General features: G+C 35.7%; 1 protein-coding gene across 2 annotated transcripts; it reads left to right on the forward strand.

Moving 5' to 3' along the window:
• Window positions 1-8,860: 8,860 nt before the first annotated feature.
• LOC149415553 (uncharacterized) lies at window positions 8,861-17,895 on the forward strand. 2 transcript variants are annotated; one of them, XM_089642453.1, is made up of 3 exons: window positions 8,861-10,229; window positions 12,800-13,018; window positions 17,179-17,895. In XM_089642453.1, the coding sequence occupies exons 1-3, from the start codon at window positions 9,069-9,071 to the stop codon at window positions 17,452-17,454; spliced, it is 1,656 nt and encodes a 551-aa protein (XP_089498579.1). In that variant the 5' UTR covers window positions 8,861-9,068; the 3' UTR covers window positions 17,455-17,895. The 2 variants fall into 2 exon arrangements, with proteins under 2 accessions (XP_089498579.1, XP_089498580.1); XM_089642454.1 differs by lacking the exon at window positions 12,800-13,018.
• Window positions 17,896-18,081: the final 186 nt, after the last annotated feature.

Consider the following 18,081-nt stretch of genomic DNA (forward strand, 5'->3'; position numbering starts at 1 on the left):
ATATGTTAATTTATTGAAGCGCCCCTGAGGTGATAACTCGCAAAAGCGGCGCTATAAAAATAATTATTATATTATTATTATTATAGTGTTAATTAGTAGAACTCCATTTTTAAGTTTCTTTAATAATAATTGGATGACTAGTATAGCGCCGTTTTTGTACGAAATCACCTCAAGGGCGGTGTACAAATTTATAATACCTACATTTCTACAGTGATCTATGTTATAACTTAACTATTTATGGAGATAATATACAGTACAATACTTACCTGGTAGGTCACTTGAGATTAACACTATCTAATTGTTTATTAGCGAAATTTAGATATAGGATTTGGGACATAATTGGAAAATTGAATATAACTGGACTTTCTCTTAGGAATGGTATATTTAATTTAAGGGTATGACAGCTGAAAAAGGTAAGTTTTTAGTTTAAACCTGAATTCTGTTGGACTTGTTATGGATCTTAGTTCCGGAGGGAGTTTATTCCAAGTCTTCGGCGCAGATACTCGGAAAGCGCGATCACCAAACTTAGTATTTGGCTTGCGCTTAGGTTATATCAGTCTGCCTACAGCTGATGATGTTGCTGATCTAAGAGTTGACTGCCTCAGACCAGTGTTTTCCGGGACGCATAGTTCAGAGATGTAGGGTGGGGCCATTTCATTGATGGATTTAAACACCATCCAGCACAGTTTGTACTGGATTCTCTCAGGGCACTTGAGCCAGTGAAGGTTACGAAGGTGTTCTGAAATGTGTGAATATTTTGAAACCCCGGTTATGAGCCGTGCTGCTGCATTAAACACTGATTGAAGTTTGTCAATTTGATATTTTGGAAGGCTGACATAAATGCTGTTGCAGTAATCGAGACGTGAGACTACGTACGAGTTGATAATTAGTTGTGTTGCTTCTGTAGGAAGGTTTCTTCGAACAGACTTGAGTTGTCTTAGGTGAAAAAAACCGGTGCTTACAGTCCTATTTATTTGACTTTTAAACAAAAAGTCGGAATCTAAATTGACACCGAGAAGTGTGACTGCTGTTTTTGGGATGATATCGCTGCCGGAAATAGAAATAGGTGAATCGTCATTGAAATGATGACGTTTGTTTTTTACTCATATTTAATAAGGTTATTGGAAAGTACTGCAAGAATTTTTGTTTTTTTTTTATATAATAGTGGCTGTTTCGGCGTTCAGACCCGTTGAAAACGTGTTTTACTGAAGTCAACCCGTTCTTAAAATTAGATTTTCTAAAAAAAAAATTTTAAAAGTTCAACCAACGACGTGACCTACTAAAGATTCTAATTTTAATGTTTTCAAATTTACCAAAATAGTTCTTACTAACAACTAAACAAGGTTAATTTCAAAATCTATCCTCATTCCTAATTCAAAATTTGACATACGTAAACGTTAAAAAACATGGCATCTATTTATTTCCTTGTGCCTGATGTTGATCTTTATTTGGAAAAAATTCAGAGTGCTTCAGAGTAAGTAAATCATTATTATCAACCATGCTGAAAAAATGGACAGTCAAAAGACGTAAAATTAATCATGGAGATCATTCTCTCAAAGAAAGATATCAAATACACGTAAAAAAATTATTAAAATATTTTTTCAGTGATCTTGGACACACCGCTTGTATTGAATTCCGCTCAGCCAGAACCATCCAGTCATATGTAAGAAGATTTATCATCCAACGTTATATAAAAAAATTAAACACATCTGCCATAGTAATTCAAAGATGGTACAGGGGGTGGCGAAGGAGGGTGCTGTACCGTCAAATGTTAAAAGAAAAGGTCGAAGAAATGTACAAAAGGCATTACAACACGATGGCTAGCATTATACAAAGGACTTGGCATGGGTATCTTTCACGCAGGGATATATTTTCCTATTACGCTCTCAAAGCGTGGATTCGTAAAGTTCAGGATAAGAACGGCGAAGTTTTGACGACGATCAAGGCCAATGAAGATGAGCTGAAGAAGCAGAGATTAACGGAGTTTGAGATCGAAGCAAAAAAGTGGGTTGTTTTTATTCTCGCAAAGCTGCACCATCTCCTTCGCACAAAGACTATTACGGGAGTTTATTCTAAAAAGTATTCAACGTAAGTAATTGTATAATATTATTAAAAAATATATGTACGGGTATTTAGGTGCATAAAGCCTACACATTACGCTATTCGTATCAATGCTTATTTGGACGTGGCCTGTACAAATTATATGTTGAGGTGTCACACTACGCTATTTTTTTTTAATTTTTCGAATAAGATTTTCACAAAAAAATTTCTATCAAAATACATAACGTTTTAATTTATAAAAAATACATGGTGAATGGCATAAGGCATAAGAACCAAAATAGTGTAAAATATGTTTTTTAGTATTTCTACACCAATGAAGAGAACCAACTAGCTCATGAGTTTGGTGTAGGTAAAGTAATGTCAAATAAGAGTGTATAGTATGTGTTAACGTTATAAATATGGTTCGAAATAAAGTAACTGCATTTTGTTAATGATGTCACGTGTGTTCAGTTATTAAAAACTTGTTTTGATTATATGAGTTAAAGGTTTCGATACTTGTGATATTAAACATTTCAGTGTTAGTAGTGTAAACCCGTCAAAACCCGTCTCAGAACCTCCTTTCAAACCTGTGATGATTTGTTCGATTTCGTCTGGTGTTGTTGGTTGAAATAATTCAATTTTATGCCAATTATTTACTATAATATTGGGTTTATTGAAATTCTAGTTGTGTTGTATTTTGTTAGCGAGGCTTTTCCCCACATTTGCGGCTTCAAACAAATTTTTGAATTGTGGAGGTTTATGTTGTTGATTTTTTTATTTTCGTAAGGTTTTTTGTCGATAATTTATTTATATATTTGTGATGGATTAAGTCCTTTTACTATTTTAATTACTCCAGTTTTTTTTTATAGTAATTATCTTTTGTGTATTTTTTTACGATTCCAAAATTTTTTAATGTTATATTTTACGGTTGTTTCCGGAGTGTTTCTTTGTGTCTAATGGAAATGATTAATCCGTGGGTTATCCATGGTTTAACTGGTTCAAGCTTTGATAATATTTTTTAGATGTAATATTTCAACAGGCATTGTAAGCTCAATTTTTTATCGAATATTTTGCAGCATTCTTCTACGTCGTTACGTTGATATATATCTTTCCATTCTTGGTCTTTGCTTAATATTTTTGTAGTGATGCTACTAGAATATTCGAGAATGTTCGCCCATGCAAAACGCATCGTATCTGGAACCCTCTAGCGAACCATTGTAGGTACGGCGCATCTACCTACACGCCCGAAGATTCTCGATGCACGAGAAATCAGTAAGATTTTCTTTGATTTTGTTATTTAAAAGGCCTTTGTTTTTTTCCAGAGAGTTAACGGATTTTGAGAAATTATTAAAAACCATTCGGTATAAAAAATACATGGGGTATCTACGAAAGTGCTATAAACAAATTGTCAAGTCTCAAAAACCGCCACTAAACAGTGGGAATTATCTACCAGTGATAGGACACAAAGACTTGTACTGGTACTTAAGTGAAGAGGATATAGAACAAATGATTGGAGTAGGAAAAGAACTGAAAGATGAAAAGATTCAACAGAATTATGTAAATCACCCCAAAGAATTCAAAACAGTTACAAAACTTACGTGCAAGGAAAGGAAAGAAAAGGAATGGCTAGTCACATCAGTTTTTGGCGGCAAATACCAGGAAGGATTAAATTCGGAAATCGAAAAGGGAAGTCGCCATGATCTCGATATATCCACTACTAAATTTTATAATTACAATAAACCCATCGTGTCTGGATCTACTTTGAACTATATTGAATACAATATAAATGTTTTGTTAAATAAAAAATGTACCCTTTTCAAAGAAAAATAAACCTTTTTTTAAGGTAGTTGGTCTCTGCAAGATATTTTTTTGTGAGAGGAAGGGGTAGGTACTCCAGGGTCCTTGAAGACCTTGAACATATTGAAGCATTAAACATATTACGCTACATTATGCTCGCATAATTTGGGCGTGGCATATCCATATTATATGTTGGGGTGACATCCGTATTATATAATCTTACTCAGGAAAGGGGGTCAGATCAATTGGGTAACTGCCGCGGAATATCATTTCTTTGTATGGGATCTGTCACTTTGACAGATGATAGCCGCGTAGTTACGGCGCTCCGTAAATTGTTCTGACTCCCTCTCCTGTCGTTATTTTAAAATATCGCCTGGCTAGCAGATCACAACGCATATCGTCGCAACGCTAACACTTATAACATATAACTTTTTAGGTGTGACAGGTCTGTATGGGATTGTATGACGAGCAATATGGAGTTATATAAAACACTTTGAACTTATAGCGTTACCTGTCTTAACTTACTGTGCGATCAACAAATACGGTTTTAGAGTTTTAGAAAATTAATAGATAGGTACTGGTTTTGGCGGAAATATTTTTGTGCTGGATTATAGTTTTTTTATTAGTTTCCATGGCAAAGCTTGCATAATATGGTGTAAGTATTAGTATAATAATAAATTCAATGTTTTCACAGTCCTATGACAGTCCTCCTCGCTGGGGTTTTCTGTCCTGAGGCAGCCTGTAGGCTTTATTTTTTGTATTTAGCTCCTCAGGCTAAATTGTTTGGTTTTGAGAACAACCAGTTAATATGTCAATTTGTTCGCTTTTGGAAACAGTTCATATGGTCTCATAAAAATCGTTGTCTGGCTCTTTTCTTTTTTAACTTTTAATCCACACTGGAGGCCCTGAAGATAAAAAATTCCCTCAGGGCATATGTCACCTTTTGGGATGCTGTATGGAGGGTCTTTTTAGGGATAGGAAGGAGATGAAGTTCTCGGAAGGAAAAAGGTACGAGGGGTGGGTAGGAATCTGAGGCTCAATGTATCCAGGAGTGACGGACGTATGGATCCATCCTTCCTATTGCTGTGCAAGACGAGGAGTCGAAAGAATCCGGTTGGAGAAGTACAAAGGTCTCCATCAACCAGTCTATCCCCATCCGATCCGCCACGCAGTAGGTGGGCAAACATGCAAACACATCCGCTGCGAAGGCCAAGACAAACCTCACTCCATGAACACGGGCACCCCTGCTAAGTCACCAAACGTAGTGAACCACTTGGGATGACCCATGGCAAGGGTGTTGGTTATGGTTCCCGGGGCAGCGGTACCCATACCCGCCTCCCAAATTTAAAATGCCGTTTTTTACCGTCATAGTTAGAAATATTTACAAAACAGTGTTAGAAAAGAGAAAACACCACGCTTTATATGAAAATATAGAAGATAAATACAGAATAATAAAATGTCCACCTCTATGAAGTCAAAGGTTCCGACCGCAATTTGAGAAAGAAAATCATGAAACATTGTGAAATTTTTATTAATTATTTTTACATGAAACGACAAACTGAGTTACCAGTAATGTTTACAAGACATTTTTCTAATGAGTTATTTTTTGTTATCAGTCATTTTAGGTCATTGTTTAGATGAAAAAATGTACGGTGAACCATTTTTTAAACTTTTTGAGTTTGATTTCCAATTTTAATATTTTAAAACATATATGTTTATTTCTATTAATAAAATTTGAAAGCGTATTTCATCCCCTTTAAAAAACTTTCACTTTTCACTAAGCAATTTAATTTTGTTGTACTTGACATTGGCACTACTATTTTAAGAAAAATTATGATGCTTATTTTGAACACCGGACTTGTGGACTTTACAGCATTTTTTTAATGGAAGATCTTGAGCAAGATCTATTACAAAGTACAATAAATTAATATGAGCATGTACTTATTACGAAATATTTCAAAATCTGCAATAAATTTTAAAAAAACTCTCGATGTTTACATTGGGAGGTGAACACTGCTACCTTTTGTGTATTTTTATAACTGGCAGCATTTCACTACAATCGATTTGCGGGTTCCATAAATGGGCTTCTCAGGTCCATGGTGGATTTCGTGACTAAACAGAACATGACAGAACATAACTGATAAAATAAGCACATTTTTAGATCAGAGCAACTGGTTCCAATACCAAATAGGACACCAAAACAAAACATGATTGAACAGAACCAAACACGACAAATGAGAACAATGATAATACGAACAGTTTTAAATAGAGCTACGATAAAAGATAACATTGATTAAACGATTTACGGGGCACTACATGTTCTTAATTTTTTTATCGACAGAAATATTGCTTATTTATTTCACTTTGGAGTTATTTAAAATTTAAATATTAAATAATGTTGGAGAAGCAGTCGATTTAAAATTTAAAATTTAATTTAAAATTAGTGTGAATTCATTTTTAAAATATAAACATAAATGAATTAATTAATTTTTAATATATATAATGGACAAAAGAGACATCTCTGGTCATTTTTGGATGGATTTTGCTCTGCAGGTGTGATAGCGGATTACCGACACCTTTGCATTGATCAGATGGATTCATCCAGTTTGTATCATTTGTCAAAAGAGGTCTATTGTAGACTAAAATGTTTGAAAATATTTTTTTGTGACAATAATGTGCAGTGCTTATTATTACAATGTGCTGATTCATCTCATTAATAATTCTACTCTCTTGAGAGCTGGTTGATCTTATAATCTCATAGTGTGAATTCAAATATATTTGTGCTGAGTTGCAGTCTGCCGCAGAATTGAAGATCAAGGAACAAAACTCATTGCAAGTGGGATTCTCTGGTGAGTCTTTCTGTTTTTTATGTATTTGGTGGCTGGTTATAAGTTGTCTTCTCCTGCAGAGTGAATTCATTGATAAATCCATTTTTTTCAGAGGGATTTAAAATATTCCCTGATGGTCTGTGCTATTTACACGCCAGATTATCACCCAAATGTTATTAAAGTACTTACTCTGATATAGTACTTTAATTAGGTATTATTTTAAATTATGCCGCATTCAATTTGAAAATATTGACACTGATATCAGTGTTCTAATGTGGATTTATAGATAACTGTCCCAGATGTCGCTAATCACTGTCATTTTACATCGTTGTTCTGATTTATTTTATTTATCACCGTTATCATTTTTTGTTGCGTTCTTTTCTGTCATGTTTTGTTCAAACATGTTTTGTTTATTCATTTTCTATTTAGTCATGGAACCCGTTGCTCTGATTTATAACTGTTCTTATTTATCACTGTTCTCATTAGTCATGTTCTGTTTGATCATGTTTTGTTTAATCATGTTCTGTTTAGTCATGTTCTGTTTAATCACATTCTGTTTGATCCGGTTGCCGATTTGCGAATGAAATTTTATATCATTTGACATTAGCAGTCAGTGTTAGTACGGTTTATTTATGGTTAGTAGGTACTGTCAGTTGAAACTAGACGTGGGTCGTAACGTCATTTTCAAGAAACGTAACGAAACAAGTTTCTTGGTCGGCGTAACCTGTTTCAAAACGGTTATTTTTGTAACTAGTTATTTTCATTCACTTACCCGTCCTCGCGTGACAAATGTCAACCATGTACATGTGTTGGCCCCGCGTTTGGCGTGTCTCCCGAGTCGGACTAATTAATTAATTAGTTCCGACTAATCACGAATAATATACAATGGTTATTGATATTTACAGTTTATTTGCACGTTATATTTACTGTTTATTTACACCTTTTCATCGTTTTCACTGATATTTTTTTATTATTTACACTGTATAATTATTTGGTTGGTTTGTTCATTACACTTGTTTTGTTTGTTTGGCTATTTACACATAGTTTGTAAGTCTTATAATATTATAAAAATTATTTACATTTTTATTTTTATTTAATGACTAAAAGAGTTTATGACTCTAACAAAAATCTTTTTGGATCTAAATTAACATTTAAATACATCAATTGGGCAACTTTGTTTGTCTTCAATTGTGTGCGGCGGTTATTAATCGTGAGCCCTGTCTTGCTGAATATCCTCTCGCACGGAACTGAAGTTGCCATTATGTTGCCATACTTGCGCAGAAGTATAGCAAGGTTGGGATAAATGTGACGGTTAAGTTGCCACCATTGCAATGGACAGTTAAATTTCCCACTGTCGTTAATGGTGATGGACACTGTAACGCTGTCCGAAACGTTGGCTAAAGAAGGGGGTAGCGCTACATGGTATACCCCAAAAATAAATTGTTTCGCACTGGCTCCAGACGGGAGCAGTTGGGACTCTTGTGCGGTATTCGCTCGGCTGCCCGGGAGGTGTATTTCCAATCCCTTTCACGTTTCAGTCGCGCTAAAATTATTTAATTATTTTCAATGTAAAACAAAACATTGGAGGTAATAAAAGCGGTCTATCCTCTCTGCTTACCCTTCTATAATTACGGTCGTCACCCTCATACAAACAGATTTATTTTTTATTTATTTATTACATAAGATACATTTATAAGCAAAAATAACATAATAATATTTCAAAATAACTGTCAATATTAAAATGTGTACAAGTGTTATAGATAGAGCAACGAAACGCGTAGGCGACTGAAACGAGGACTAATGGTGATTTATATGCATAACATAACAATACCGCCGACTACCGCGTTACATTACGAAACGCGGCGTTACTGAAACGCGGCAGAGATTGGAAATACGCGGTCGCATGCGAAACGACCGAAACTAGTCTCACATATGCATAACAAATAACAATCCGTCCCGCCGACGGCGCCGACTACCGCGTTACGTTACGAAACGCGGCGTTACTGAAACGCGGTCGCATGCGAAACGGCCGAAACTACTTTACATCACACCCAACACCAAATAACGCATTTACAAAAATAACTACTTGTAATTTTATCGAGACTAGTTATTTCCGTTACATCGACGAAACTAGTTATTGTATCTAGTTACGTTAAATAACGCTCACTCCTAGTTGAAACTAGAAACGTCAATGATTATTATTTATGGTAGCAGGGGTTGGTAGGTAGCTGTAGCTGTCAAATTGGAAACGTCAAAAAATACTTGCTTTCGTTTAAAAGCGTGATATAATATTGTTTTAATTTATAGTATTAGCAGTTATTCGTCGTTCAAGTACGTTTCGTTTAAAAACTTCCTATTAAAGAAGATTAAAATTCACTTTTAATTCAAGTAAAATGAACTGAGATGGATTTTAGCGCTCTGAATCCTCTCAGCACCAATGTCGTGAGCCTGGCAGCGGGGAAAAATGATATTGTTACCTTAAGGCACCTTCTCGATTCTGGTAAAAACCCTAATTGTAATGACAATCGTGGCTGGACATCTTTACACGTATCCGCTGCCAATGATGCTTTCGAAGCAGTGCAAGTCCTTTTGGACTTTCCAACCACAATAGCTCTTGCTGAAACCTTCGAGGGACACACCGCACTATATTTAGCATGTAGGAACAAATGCTCATTGAGGACGATTAACTTGCTGTTGCAACATGGAGAGAATGTCGCAGAATATGCTAGTAACGAAATGGTATCACCTTTACACGTTGTATGCTGCCAGGGCCGCATGGATGCTTCTGAAGCTTTAATAGCAGCAGGATCTTTAATCAACCTCCAGGATTACGACGGTGACAGCCCGTTGCACGAAGCGGCCCGCAGAGGTCATGCAGAGTTATCGTCAGTTCTTCTCCACGCCGGAGCTGACCCTAGCTTGCGTAATACTTACGGCTTATCTCCATTCCTTTTGTCATGTTTCCGTGGGGCCATTGACTGCGTGCAAGCCATATTTCCATTTGTGTTAGATGTGAATGAGTGTGCTCATGACGGCAACACCGGACTGATATTAGCAGCGCAACGAGGCGCTCTAGAAGTAGCCATGTTCCTGCTGGAGAATAATGCTAATCCCGACCTAGAAAATGATGACGGAGACCTCCCCCTTTACATGGCTCTCGTCAGTGGACATGCTCAACTATTCAAGCTACTCCTCCCTGTTACAAATATGCAAAAGATGAAAAGAGATCTCATGAACTTGGCCTGCAAGCCTTTATACTTTTCAATGGATATTCTAACCACACTTCTTGAATCAGACCTAGGCCCTGCTTTCTTCAATAATTACGAGAGATTCTATGTTACACTAGAGAAGATATTTGATTTCAGACCTGAGTACGTTGTGAATCCACCTTTTTGCTCAATATTGAATGTGATTGAATACATTTATAAGTCATCGAAGGATCTGTGCCAAACTTTAATTTTCCTCTTGCTTACAAAGGGGGTTAATGTGAATCCTCTTTATAAGAGAGAATGTCCTCCATTAGTTTATTTGCATTATACGGAGCACGCCAACTGCCACTCGCAGGTAAAATTTTAGATCAATTACAAAAATATTTTATTTTTATTTATGTTCGATACATTTTAACTCTATTAGTTTCAAAATCTGCTTTTTAAAGTCTCTGCAATTTCAGTTTTAAGTGAATATTTCATGCGCCATCGTCATAGAATGAATTTCTCTAGAAAGTGCTTTCACTCCTTATTATTTAATATTTCAAAATAAAATAATAAACATTTAATATGTCGTGTGAATATGTATTCATTTTATTGGATAAATAATATTATTTTTTCTTTATTTTATTAGCCGATAGTAAATCTATATATAAATAAAAATGCTAATGTTCATTTGTTCAAAATCTTAAATCTCCAAAAGTTCTTCACCTATTGCTTTAAAATTTTGACAACAACGCTGCATTCGAATACATGTCTGTTTTTATATACCTATATTATACATTTAGATGTCACCTGTAAAAACATACTTATTTTTAAAACAGCTGTTGGATGTAAAAACAACACGCATTACTGTTTCCCTATCTGCACAGACAGGCTGAGCCAAAGCAAAGCTTGGTGGGGTACAGCTAGTTTTATATACATTATAAACAGAGGCGGTTCCTTGGTACGTGCATTTGTGCATTGCACTGCTTGTCTTCAATCTCCACATAACAAATAACAACGAAATCTGTGCCCCAGTGATCGATGTAAGAAATTCGTAATTCCCGTCAGGTCATTATTTGAGCTATCTTCTAGTAAAAAAATCCCGCGCAAGAGCAAGCGGTCGTGCATACCCAGATATGCACAGAACCAACTTTTACCATACTACTAAAACAGTATCGGGCGGTATCGAGACAGCCTGAAGTAGCCGAAACGGTGACATGAGCGAGACAGATTACACTCTTAACGTCAAATTACGTGTTAGAGCAGTGCAGATACATAACCCATTTCGTGCATTATCGAAGTGCTTTGACGGCCAGTGAATTTTGCATCACTTTGATCATGCGTAATCCAATGCGTTTGGAATGGATTCGCTTAGAAATACTAATGTTCAATGTTAACGCAACAACATCAACACATTGGAACTCGTTCGCGGTGAAATCAAACGGTTTCGCTATATTTTCAACGATGAATTGAGTGTCCTTTATTTTCGAAATAATTTTGTATTATTTAATCAGTTATTTTACAAATATAACTTAGAAGATAGAATGAATTGCAGTAGGTGTTCCCATTCATTAATTTGCTCCACCTAAATTACAGACTAGGTACAAGTGAAATGCACTGGTGGTAATTACAGTCACGGGCCGCGTCTGATTATAAATTATGCACACAAACATGCAGATAATTCAAGAAATAGTATTCAAAATTCAAAAAAATATTTATTGCAAAAAAATACAGATTACAAAGGGTATAGTTTATAGGTTACATCCATAGACATATGAATATTAGTAGACCTGCCCTAAGTGATTAAAAGCGTATTATTCCCCACTCCCCATACCGTTTCCATTGGAGCCGGCTGGGCTCGCGTATGTCTTCCCGTGAATCTTGAGAATGTGACGTCATCATTCTTGTTCGAACTAGCGTCGAGCTATGATCGAGGCATATTATGAAATAACTCACAAGCCACTATTATAAAAATAGTGGCTTTTGATATGAAAACTTGTAAAAATAGATGTGAAAAAGAGAATAAACCCAATTGTCGTATTACATTCCATATGTAAGCATCATTTTAAGCTTATTCACGTCGTATAATATGAATCAGTTGTAGAAACATATACTATCACATCGAGCCAACATTGGTTGAATGTAGCGATTCTCAAGTGTGCGCATCGTTGTTACTGGGAAGTAAATTATGAACACTTATAAAAGTGTCTTAACAAAATATTCGACTCGAATTTGGACTTCGCAAATTTGTTCATAACGTGGCGAGTAATTTGCGCTCCCATGTAAAAATGTCTATTCATTCAAAAGCAGATTTTACTTTTAAGAACTAAATGGTGATATTATAATGCGAGATGCCTATATACTGTCAGATTGATTTATTGACGAATCACAGTCAGCTTCACCCCCTTCGTTCTTCAACAGTTGATTTTACCCCTCACCTTTAATTTCTAGTCTATATATTCATATGTCTGTGGTTACATACTATTTCTTCCAGCTAACCCAACAAATACACATTATATTACATAACCCAACAATTACATGTTAACAAATGCATGTAAATAAAAAACAGAGGTATTTAATTTATGTAAGGTATTCATTTAAGGTGTAGTGACATTTGTTTAAAAGAAATTTTTTTAGTGATGATTTAAATTTAAGTATGTCGGTTATTTGTTTGATGCTACGTGGAAAGTTGTTATATACTTTAATGGCCATGTAGTGTGGTCCTTTTTGAAATATAGTTTTGTTTGCTTTTGGGATTAACAAGTTTTCTGTGAACCTTGTAGCGTGTTTATGTGTTGAGTTTTTTTGTGGGAACTTTTCTGGAGATGATCGAACTAACAGGCTTATTTATTGCATGGCTAGATTGACTCATTAATTATTATTTACTTAAAATATGTCCTTATCTCCATGATTACAATACATAACATCAATAATTTATTTCAGGTGATAGATATTTTAATTAGCCAAAACTGTGATGTAGATTACTCCACGATGAAGGCAAATGAATCAGATCTAATAGTGCCCGATGCAATCATAGCTTCCATCACATCAGGGGGATATACGCTTCCTATCCTCCTGACTTACTCACTGAAGTTAGAACCTGAGCAACTAGTAGAGAAACTTACTGAGTATAACTTTATTGGGCAAAGAATATCTGCAGAGGTAAATATATTTTTTTTACCTACCCTTTTAAAAGATTTATGGGACTTGTTTTCAAAAGTATTATTATTTTTTTTTTTATATTAACTCCACACAGGAGGCCCTGAAGAAAATAATTTCCCTCAGGGTCTATGTCATCTTTGGGGATGCTGTGTGGGGGGTCTTTTTGTGGAGAGGAAGGAGTGAACATGGGACTCTTCAAGACCCATGTTCACTCCTTCCTTGTAGGAGGGAGGAAACACAGAGGCCGGCAGTTCGTTCCACAGCCGAGCTGTTGAACTTAAGAACGAATCGTAGAAGCGACCCGTTCTCATGTGACAAATGTCAACCGTGTACAAATGTTGGGCGTGCGTTTGGCGTGTATCCCGACTACGCACCGGTGCCGAAGGGATCAATGACGCTAGTTCCTCAGAGCATCTTCCATTGTAATACTGATAGAACAAGGACAGCATACCTACCTGACGCCTGTGCTCTAAAGATTGCAGTCCGTTTGTTAAGATTGGGGAATCTATCAAACGGACCGCCCGTTTTTGCACAGAGTCAAGGGAATCAAGTCAAGTCAGAGTCAGAGTTTAGCGAATGAGCGAAGATAGGAGTGTAAGGAGAATATATGACGCAAATTTGGATGGTAGCAAGTCAGGGACGCCCGAGGAAGGCATGGCACGATCAAGTGAATCAGATATAGAGTCAGGCCATGTCAAGAGTCAGAATAATAGAAGAGTATGTATGAGAGGATTTATGAATGTGAACGAGGCAAGGAGTATGTGCCAAGACCGAGTTGTTTAGCGGTCCGTCCTCTCTGCCTACCCCTGCGGCGAAACAGCTTGGTGGTTAGTTAGTTAGTCAACAAATTCCAGAGGATAGACGATATATATTTTATTAATTTATTTTTGGGAAATCAACAGTTTATATTTTATCAGTTTGTCTATGTGTAGTATAGCCAAAATAAAACCAATTATGAATTTATTCCTCGTGACTGTACGTCTATTAATATAAGAAGAATAAAAAATATTAAAATTTATTAGAAAATTATACAGGGCGTCCGGGGGTAAAGAGCGCTATCTTCGAGAGGTGATTCTACATAATAGTAAAAAAAAAAAACCTTTTTAGAAAATTCATCTTTTTATATAGTTTTTAGGTAAAAAAAGTTGAATTGTTTGTATGGGAAAATAAACATTGGAATTTCTAAAAGAGTTAATTATGTTTTTTACTTTTACCATCTTGTAGAAGCGTCTCTTTAAGGTAGCTCATTTTAACCCCGGACACCCTGTATAAAAACAAAATATTGCTTGTGAAAATTAAGAAAAAGATTTATTTTATGGAGCTTATTCTAGTATGATTGAAGGGGTCATATTAAGACAGGATATTATAATAAATATAAGACAGGATATAACATCAATTAAGTTCAATAAATATATATTAATAAAATGCAGACAAATTACATGGTTCCCATGGGCACCCAGGCCATGTGTCCATTGTGCTCCCATTTTATCTCATTCCTTTGACAGTAATCCAGTCTCCTTGACTCCTGGTTCCACAGTGTGCCATCAGGGCGGGACATTGGCACCATAGATGAATTGGAGTCTCTTCACATTTCCTGCGTCCATTAGTATTCCACTCCCAACAGCTGCATGAGGTGACAGTGTTCCGTTAGTAGTCCTACCAGTTTCCTGAGTTGTCCATATTGAGTAGTTGCCTGGTTCGTCTAGGGCAGAGGTTCCCAAAGTGGTCTATATAGACCCCCAGGGGTCGATATCGGCTTGCTGGGGGTCTATGTCAGCGAGAAAAAAATTTGGGGGTCCACGAAATTCAAATGGGGGTACATACGAGCGGACCCCCATTTACATTAAGTCAACATTTAGGAGTTCTGTAGATGACACAATACACTTTACACAAATAACACAGTTTACGTAATACTAATAATCGACTGAAAATTACTTATTTGTATTTTCATATTTCGTAAAGTTGTTTATTGAGGTATATAAATAAAATTATACGTTCTTTTTCTCGTCAGTATTAATATATTGAAGCAAAACATTGCACATCGGAAGCCGCGAATTTTCCTAGATTCCCAACTCGTTTTTGAAAAACGTCCAGGGTAATAATGACGTTCAACATTTAGATGTACTTCACACAGACTTCAAAACTAAGTTTGAGGACATTTTTACTGTGGAAGTCTAATGTTGAAGAATCGGATATCATATGACAAGAAGAACTGATCGGAATAAGCGCTAACAAATAACTTAAGGGGCAGTTCTGTAGGGCCAGCTACAGAAAGAAATTCCCGTTGCTTATCCTGATTCATTTTAATTTGGTGTAATACCTCACAAGGGCGGCCCTGTCTGCACAATTCAAAAACAGAGGAACTATATCGCCGCCCGGTTGTAGGGCAGGCAAGGGAAGTGAATCTTTTTACGAAAAAAATAAATAATTATCACATGGGACGTTAATAGTTTTAGGAAAATTCAATGTTCGGCAGGCAGGGGGTCTACGGAAAAAAAAAATGTTGGCAAGTGGTCTACGGGGCAAAAAAGTTTGGGAACCTCTGGTCTAGGGCACAGTTTCTCAAGCCTATATCGACCACCGCGCCTTTGAGATTAAAAAAAAATCTAGTGTCCCCCATATTACTTACCTTTTTACAATACCATCTGTTGCGAATCTTAAAAACGGTTATTTCAAATATAATTTTTAAACATTAAGCATTATTACATAGATTGGATAGATAGGGTGTGACCATAGACATATGAATATTAGTAGACCTGCCCTAAGTGATTAAAAGCGTATTATCCCCACTCCCCATACCGGTTCCATTGGAGCCGGCTGTGCTCGCGTATGGCCTCAAGTGAAATTTGAAAACGTGACGTCATCATTCTTGTGCGAACTATGGTCGAGGCATCATCGGTTCATTTTACGAAATAACACGGCAAAATGTTGACTTGTGCTATGAAAACTTGTAAAAATAGATGTGAAAAAGAGAATAAACCCAATTGTCGTATTACATTCCATATATAAGCATTATTTTACTTTATTTTAAGCATATTCACATCGTATAATATGGATCAGTTGTAGAAACATAATATACTATCACATCGAGAAACGTCTGGACGCGAAACACAAAGCTGGTTGGTTGCTGGGAAGTAAATTATGAACATTTATAAAAGTGTCTTAACTAAATACTTAAACGAAATATTCGACTCTCAAAATAGAACCGAATTTTTTTGCCAAATTTGGACTTCGCAAATTTGTTCATAACGTGGCGAGTAATTTGCGCTCCCATGTAAAAATGTCTATTCATTCAAAAGCAGATTTTACTTCTAAGAAGTAAATGGTGATATTATAATGCGAGATGCCTATTTACTGTCAGATTGATTTATTGACGAATCACAGTCAGCTTCACCCCCTTCGTTCTTCAACAGTTGATTTTACCCCTCGCCATTATCTTCTCGTCTATTAATTCCTATGTCTGTGGGTGTGACCCATATCGTATTTCTGAGATCAAAGAATTCAATATTTCAATGATAGGAAATAAAACTCATACTAAATCATATTTAGAAGTATTTTTTTATTAACATTAAAAGAAGGCTTTGAATTTAAAACTTATCTATTTTGAAGGATGCATTTGATGCATTTCAACAAGTTTTTTATATCAGGCTTGAATTCCCTTAAAAGCAGCCGTAAGTCACCGAGTTCAGTAACTTACAGCCGATTTCTATTTTTAGTTAGCAACGTTGCTATTGAACTAAATCCACGTTCGCACAAATACGACGATGGGAATGCTATCAGAAATCGTTGAACAACTTACCTTAACCCAGGGTACAGTTTTGTTATAAAAAATATTTATTTTAAGGAAGTAAAACAAACTATTTAATTCAGCTAGATTCTGTCAGATTTTTGTAGATAGAATTTGTCTGCCGTCGCCCCTCTAGATTTCCTTAACGCCCCCTAATTTTCTTAGAGCTTTCTGCTGACCCCTGAAAGCCTCCCGCACCCACAAGGGGGCGTTATCGCCCACATTGAGAAAGACTGATCTAGAGTATGGTCCATTTATGAGTACTTTGGATTGTCGACGAGTCAATTGGGGTGAGGTCGGTTTGTTACATCTAGCTCTTTTAAAATAGCTTCAAAACAGTTTTCAATTGATCAATGCAATCTTTTTTTTTCAGGTGATGTTGAGAATACTACCGATGTGCTGTCTCTCCCCAAAAGTATTGGAAGCACTTCGCAAGCAGCTCGTCGTCTACCTTCACACCGAACTAGACTCGGGATCCACAGAGTTATCTGATATGCTGATGCTCAAAGTGCCTCCCCTCAAACATTTAACTAGAAAAGTTATCAGGAGTAGATTAAGAGTCAATGCACCCACAACGAAGCAGTTCCTGTGGGTGTTGAAGGAATTACCGTTACCCGTTATGTTAAAATTATATTTGAGATATTTATGAAAATTATATTAGTGAAATAAATTATCTGCTCAATTCAAATTTTTTTTAACATATTTATGAATTTTCTAAATGAATTTGTGGATTTTAACCAGTCAGGCTAATTTGTTTGCTTTTGGGAACAGCTCAAATAGGTCTCATAGAAATTGTCAGATCTACCTTACAGTGAGAAATATGATCTAAACATTGTCAGAAAGATAAACACCACGCTTTATATTCAAATCTAAAAGTTAACCACAGACAAATTAAAATGTACACTTCTACGAATCCAAAGCTTCCGACCACAATTTGAAGAAAAATGTGAACTTTGTGAATTTTTAATTAATTATTTTTACATGAAACGACAAAAAAGTGAGATGGCAATAATGTTTATGATACATTTGTCTAATAAAATATGTGTGTTTTTATTTTTTTCTTTATCTGTAATTTTAGTTAGAAAAAACGTAAGGTGATCCATTTTTTAAACTTTTTTTATCTTTTCATTAAAAATTTTTGTATTTCAAAAATCTTATGTGTATTCCTAATTATTAATTTTTTTTACAACCTTTCAAAAACAGTTTTTAGGTACGTTCAGGAATATTCCATTTATTTGGATTTTATTGCAAAGCGGAAATACTCTGACCTTCTAAT

Source organism: Hesperophylax consimilis, chromosome 18 (genome assembly GCF_061612785.1).
Source record: "Hesperophylax consimilis isolate HC1 chromosome 18, BYU_Hcon_1.0, whole genome shotgun sequence".
NCBI classification, from domain to species: domain Eukaryota; kingdom Metazoa; phylum Arthropoda; class Insecta; order Trichoptera; family Limnephilidae; genus Hesperophylax; species Hesperophylax consimilis.